This window comes from Artemia sp. Qi Xiang Cuo, chromosome 20, assembly GCF_049724085.1.
Source record: "Artemia sp. Qi Xiang Cuo chromosome 20, ASM4972408v1, whole genome shotgun sequence".
Lineage (NCBI taxonomy): Eukaryota > Metazoa > Arthropoda > Branchiopoda > Anostraca > Artemiidae > Artemia > Artemia sp. Qi Xiang Cuo.
In genome coordinates, this window is record NC_142813.1 from 7221818 (window position 1) to 7228961 (window position 7144).

Below are 7144 nucleotides of genomic sequence, written 5' to 3' on the forward strand. Positions count from 1 at the left end.
TACCAAGGTCAGTTAAAAATGATATCTGATTGTTTGAATCAGTCAAGTGGAGACTCACAAAGAAACTTCATAAAGAAAAAAGAATTCCATATTAAGTTGTGCAGTTTTTATTAGTGACGTGTGCCAAACTTAAAAAAGGAACATGAGTGAAAAATCAGCAGAAATTAGCTAAAAATCAGCTAAAATACATGGCAACAAACAACCTAAGAAGATGCAGCTTCCCTTTGAAGTTGTAGGCTGCTTGTCATTAGGCAAAGTGAAGTAATCAGAATAACGATACTTCCTGACTACTAAGGTCCCTGCCTCGACCCTGCAGTAAGCTGCTATAGCCGGGTTAGATCTCAGGGTCTCGTATTACCAAGCTAAGGTCAAACCCACTGCGCCACCAGGAAACTTGTCATTAGGAATTACCAGCTTGATAATGTTTGAATTTTTGTGAACAATAAGTGTTGTTAAATCTAAATAATTAGCTGCTTTACTTATTTGCTTTAATGGTTTAACGTGGCAACACTGACAAACATATGGCACTGTCCTAAAAGCTTTATAATTTTGAAACAACCAAAACAAAAGATCGCGCTTTTCATGGATAAATACACCTAAGAAGGGTTTAGAGCAGCGGTCCCAGCCGTTTCTGGGCCATGCCCCAACTAGGCATTTCAAAAATCCTGATGCCCCCTCGTGATATTTAAATGTTATGTGTATTCACCTAAAGAAGGCCATTAACTTGGGATCTTTTTTGGGCTGTCCTTTAGGTATATTTTATACTATAGTAAGAAAAATATTGTACAATGTACATACTTTTATACAATGTGCTTTAAGTACATATGGATGTGATGTCATTCACATGAAAAATGGTTTTTCAGAACAAAGGTTTTAAATCTTAGTCAGCCGAAGGGTACACGTCCTACCCACGACCCACCGGCGGGACCTGCGCCCCACGTTGGGAATCACGGGTTTTGAGAGTAAAACACGTTTTTAAATGATGAACTTGAGGCATATAAGTCCGTAAAGGATAATAATTTAAAGGGAAAGAAATCTGCTTCACAAATTTAATAGTGGAAACAGAATAAAAATATCAGATACTTATGAAGAATTTTCAGTTCCCCAGGGCAATATCGGTCACCCCGCCCTCCGAAAGAAATAAAAATGAGCCTTTCTGTCATTGAGCGTAAATACATTGCACCCAAACCAACCCTACGCCCGAGGACTAGTATGCGCCCTCTCCCATAGTCGTGCCATAACGAACACAAAACTTCTCAAAAGCAAGCAGTAATATTCTCCATTGCAAATCAAGCCCCGTTGCAATAAACAGTAACCCTAAAAGCAAATCAGGTCACCAATCACGTTTTGTGGCTCCCAAATGGAGACTACATCCTTTTTCTCTTTGACACAACATCTGACATCAAAACGTCAGAGCTGTAGGTAGGATTTTCAGTTCCCAGGGGCAAATTCAACTTCCCCCCCCCCCTCCAACAACTTAAATGGGTCTTTCTTTCATTGAGTGTCAATAAATGGCATTTTAACAGGTCCTATACCCAACGACTAATGTACCCTCCTCCCGGCTATGCCACTGCAAACACAAAAATCCTCTTTAGTAAGCATAAGTATTCTCAGTTCAAATCCAGTCGCATTGATACAAACGGTAAAACTAAAAGCAAATGAGGCCACCAAAAAAGTTTTGTGGCTCACAAATGGAAACTCCACCCTGATTCTCTTTGACACAAACATCTGACATCAAAAAATTCATTTTTTTCTTCTTTTTATTGAACGGATGGATCTTAGAGCGTTACCATTTTCTCAGTTTACCTTGTTTCTAGGATGGGTCCGATTAGATTTGCTGTGAGGATGTCTCTAAATAGCTTAATAAAGGATACTCTTCCGCGGTGTACATGCTTCCTCAACGAGGCATCTTTGTTAATTCCAGAAGTCAAACGGTCCATTTGCGGAACAACGTTGTCATAAAAGCTGGCAATTCTGAAAGGAATAGTTACTGAGGTAAAAGAATCTCCAAACAGAAACGAATATTTACCTTTCGAGCAGAATTTCATCCATTTTAAGGGCAAATCTACCAACTATGTTAAAATCACAGAGATGACCCCTAGCCCCCCCCCCCTGATACGGCCTTGACTGTCACTACTGCTGAAAGGTTTTATCTGGGCTAAAATTCACCTAATGCAAATTTTCTGAAAAATAGATTCTACTGTGAAAAGCTATTCTATCATCTATGGAAGAGAAACCCAGAGAAGACCAGATCTTATCTTATTATTTCTCTACTCAATTTGGTGTTTTGTATTTGTTTGCTCCATTAATATTGAGCCGTTACTGAGTTAATCACAGCCTTGATGGGTCCACTCTCGTTACTTTTCAGAATTTACATAAAAATGAATGTTAAAGTGAAAATTTTGTGAAACTACTGCGACAAAAAGTCTCAAGAATATGCTATTATGGACAGAATTCTAAATGTCCAATGACACAAGTAACAATAGAAATTGGAAATAAAGACGGAACGATACGAAAAAAAATGACGGCTGGTAAGGTTATGTCCTTATAATCTACCAAATCGTCTCATTGGGGAGAAAAGCTCTCTTAGAAATCTACCTTGAAAGTCTCGCCTTTCATGTCACTTCAGATTCCCGCGCTCAGTCCTGGAGTGGGGGGGGGCCTTCCGGTTTTACCAAACGGTAATTTTACCTATACTCGACCCCCTGACTCAATCTTTAGAGCCACACTTACAGGTATCTTCTCTCTTAGAAGATATCTCAATAATATAAGGGTATCACCCTCCAACGAGAGATCGTATTATTTTCCGAAACTGGTAACCCAGACGAGAAAATATAGGCACTTCAAAACAGTAAAAAACTAACTAGACGTCTATTCTAGGTACAAAACAAGAACTGAACTATAAAGATAAAAAATCAAAAGCACGACAAATCACCCATGGGGTTCTGAGCCAATTAACGACCGCGGTGGGTGCACGTGCAACGCTCTGCCCTCCAGATGAAAAAGTTGATCCTCCCGTGACCCATCCCCTGTCTTGGACGGTTGGATTTCCCTATCTGGCTAGTGCGAAGACTCATAGTCAGCCTGTATTTATGGACGCTTAGCTAATGAGCAAACCCGTCCCAGACGTCTATGAGATCTAATCCAAAAACAAAATATTAAAGGGAGCTAAAAGAAAGGACCAAAAGATATTTAATTAATGGCTAGAGCCAGGGGCGAAGCAATGATAGATTTGGACCAGAAATAATATCAAAACTTATGAAAAGGACATTTATCTGATAATTAAGGCCAGAGGGCCCAACTAAAAGCTGAATAATAAATTTAGAATTTGCTTGGTTTCATTTTATTATTATTTTCTTACAAATGTTTCAATATTATAGCAGCCTTATTATAACTTTTTAATAGACTTTTCTTTGCTATCGTCTCGTAATTTTCTGGTTTCACAAACAAAAGCAATAATTAGGCAGTGTAACTCGTTTGGTTATTTGCAATCTTATTACCGTTTTAATAATTTATGGACAACCGCAAAATAAAATATGATAACGAGCATTTAGGTTCTTGATGAGAAGGCATGCACAATCGACTACTGAGAACTTCAGAGTTATCAGTGGGGCCTCTCCCAGGCCAATCAGCGCGTCCCCAGGTGGCAGATAGGGGAAAGTCCTGTAGATATGCAGGGCACCTCCCAGTAGAGAGGTGCGGACCAAGGGAGGACCTGGTTTCTGGGGATCTTGAAATATAGCTGGAGCACCCACGTCTGGGGGCAATAAATTCAGGCGGAAGAAGTGTAAGGCCCCCCTGATGTGCACTGGGCAGGGCGCATCAGCGTATGGATACGTCCCGCCCGTCACAAGACTTCTCCCAGCACTGGGAAAATTGCAGGTGATGCAGGACGCCAGAAGGGTGCAGTATCGGTAGTAGATATAGCCGACCCCTGCTAGGGATGGAGAGGAGTGGCTTACCGCCGTCCTGAAATTAGCCAAGAAACCTCTTTTCCTATAAAATATGAAGTACAAACGATCAAGAACGAGAACCAATACTACCGCGTCCGGGGCAACCGACCGCGAAGTTACCGCGTCCGGGGCAACCGACGAAGTTACCGCGTCCGGGGCAACCGACGAAGTTACCGCGTCCGGGACAACCGACGAACTGACGACCCAGAATCTCCCTTTAACAGTGTTGACAACTCCACACCCGGAGGCTATGCTTTCCCCTAAATTTATTTTATCTATTGGAACCCTGAACGTTAGGACGCTTGCTAAACAAGGCAAAATAGATCTTGTCCTAAATGAACTAAACCGATATAAATGGGATATTGTGGGACTTTCAGAAACACATCTCCCTAGCACCGGCGAAGAAAGGATCGGCAACACTAGTCTGATAGTGTCTGGGAGAACCAATGGCGTCCATCGCCAAGGTGTTGGCTTTTTAATGTCGACTAAGGCACGAAGATCCCTGATTTCCGTAACGCCTGTGTCAGAACGGTTGATTATGATACGAATGAAGGGATCCCCGATCAACATCACGATCATACAAGTCTACGCTCCTGACTGCAGAAAACCAGATGAAGAGTCGGACAATTTCTACCTTCAACTGCAAAGCTTAATTGACGCAGTTCCTAAAAAAGACCTTATTGTTGTCATTGGCGACTTCAATGCTATTGTTGGTAACGATTCTGCTCGAAATGAAGATGTTATGGGTAAATTTGGCCTTGGACGACTTAACAAGAGGGGCGAACGCCTCATTGAATTTTGCAGAGACAGTGATCTAGCCATTACCAATACTCTCTTCAAACATAGAGAACGTCGTAAGGCGACATGGACTTCGCCGGATGGAAAAATCCGTAATCTTATTGATTACGTGCTCGTCTCTAGGCGGTGGAAATCATCTGTGCTAGATACTGTCACCCTCGCAGGTGGCGATTTCGACAGCGACCATTCCCTGGTCATGTCTGCACTAAAGATACGCCTGAAATCTTCCGCAAAGCTGAATAATAGACCCGCTCGTTTCAACACACATCTTCTCAAAGACCCTCAAATTCGCCAAACCTACATCGATGAACTGTCTACTGAAATATCGGACCTTCTTTCTAATATTCCTGTAACTCTATCTAAAGAGGATATCGATAAACTGGTCACAGACTCCTCTAAGATCATCAGCAAAGTAGCGATGTCCGCCCTAGGAACCAAAAAGGGTGATAAAAAGCCTTGGATAACAAATGAAATTATTTTATAATGTACTGAGAAACGAAAACACAATAACAGGTCAGACAGAGAGAGCAGGGACAGATATAAGCACTTGAAGCATGCTGTAGAAAAAGCCACCCGTAGAGCCCATCGCACCTACATTAAAGACAAATGTGAACAGTGTGAGGCTGATTTTAAGAGAGGCGATTCATACTTCATGTATAAGAGAGTTCGTGAGCTAACAAGCAAGAAAAGCCTCAGTTATTGTGCACTGCTAGATAAAAATGGCTCTCAGATACAAAGCACAGAAGGTATCCGATCGAGATGGATGGAGCATTTCAAAGAAAAGCTTAATCCTGATATCTTTCCAAACTCTGCTGTCCTGGACCTCTTGCCCGTTACTGTCTCAGACCCCAGCCCACCTCCTCTCCGTTCTGAGGTCGAAGATGCCATCCAAGCGCTGAAGACTAACAAGGCCCCTGGCCCGGACGGGATACAGGCAGAACTGCTGAAAGTCCGGTGTGAACCACTTATAGATCTTTTCCACAAGGTTGTATCCGGTGCCTGGCAAAAGAGTCATTTCCCAACTTCTTGGTGCGAAGCCACAATTGTTCCACTACACAAGAAGGGGTCAAAGGCAATATGTGATAATTACCGTCCTATTAGCCTAACAAGTCAAACTGCCAAGATCTTCACCCGAATTATACTCCAACGGATCAGAGCCGCGTCATCCTTAGTCATCCAAGAATACCAAGCCGGTTTTCGCCCTGGGAGATCGACCGTTGATCAAATTTTCACTGTTCGCCAAATTTTAGAGAAATATCTGGAATTCGGTCGCGGCCTGTATCAGCTCTTCATCGACTTTAGGCAAGCATTTGACCTTATTTGGAGAAATGGCCTATGGCATATCCTTCTCCATTACGGAATCCCACGAAACCTAGTAGATCTTATCAAGGATATGTACTCAAAATTTGGGAGTCGTGTGATGACTAGTGAAGGTCTCACTGACAGTTTCCAGACTTCCGCAGGTGTCCTTCAAGGATGCCTTTTGTCTCCAGAGCTGTTCAACCTTTTCCTCACAGCAGTCTTATCCCTGGTGGAGACAAATTGTGGCGCACATATAGGGGGTGTTCAGATAGATAAGCTAGCCTACGCCGACGATATCGACGAAATGGCTGAAACACCCGAGGATCTACAAGCCGTTCTTAACGACGTCTTCGAAGCCACTAGTTATTTTGGAATGATCATAAATTTATCAAAAACAAAGGCTATGTGCTGCTCACGAAAGCCGCAGGATACAGTTAAGCCAGACCTGAAAATTAATGGAGAGAGTATCCAGTGGGTTGACGAGTTCCCTTACCTCGGTAGTCTGATCACCAGCGACAACAGTTTATCAAAAGACATCAAAAGACGTCTCGCCCTCGTGAGTTCCAGTTTCAAGGCCCTTATGCCCATATGGCGAAGCAAGGATTTGTCTCTGCGGCTTAAGACACGACTTTTTGATACCCTGATCATCCCCATCGCACTCTACTCATGTGAAACATGGACACTGAAGGTAAATGACAACCGTCGACGTGCAGCATTTGAAACTAAGTGCCTCCGCCGCATCGGCGGGATCACTTACCTTGATAGAATCTCAAATGTCGAACTTCTCGAGCGCCTTAAAGTACAACAAACAATTCTCATGAAGATCCAGCTCCATCAACTTCGATGGCTCGGTCACGTACAACGGATGAGTCGGTCCCGTCTCCCAAAAATCCCCTTTGAAGGCCAAATTCACGGTTCCCGTCCTCGCGGTCGTCCCCCAAAAAGGTGGAAGGAAAACTTTGTACCTCACCGCCTCTCGGACCTTCTTCGCCTAGCAAAAGACCGTGAAGCATACAGAAGGCACATCCACGCCGTTACGAGGAAAGAGGCCCAAAGACGACCTTCAAGGACGGATGGGACTTAAGTAAGTA

At 43.0% G+C, this 7144-nt stretch overlaps 1 protein-coding gene across 1 annotated transcript in view; it reads right to left on the bottom strand.

The window, feature by feature from the left end:
* LOC148939824 (activating signal cointegrator 1 complex subunit 2) overlaps positions 1 to 1970 on the bottom strand; it is a 44625-nt gene extending 42655 nt beyond the window's left edge. Inside the window, exon 1 of the mRNA XM_089105850.1 lies at positions 1807 to 1970. Coding sequence (XP_088961976.1) covers positions 1807 to 1940 — 134 coding nt within the window. The 5' untranslated portion in view covers positions 1941 to 1970. The remainder of the gene's footprint in view (positions 1 to 1806) is intronic.
* Positions 1971 to 7144: the final 5174 nt, after the last annotated feature.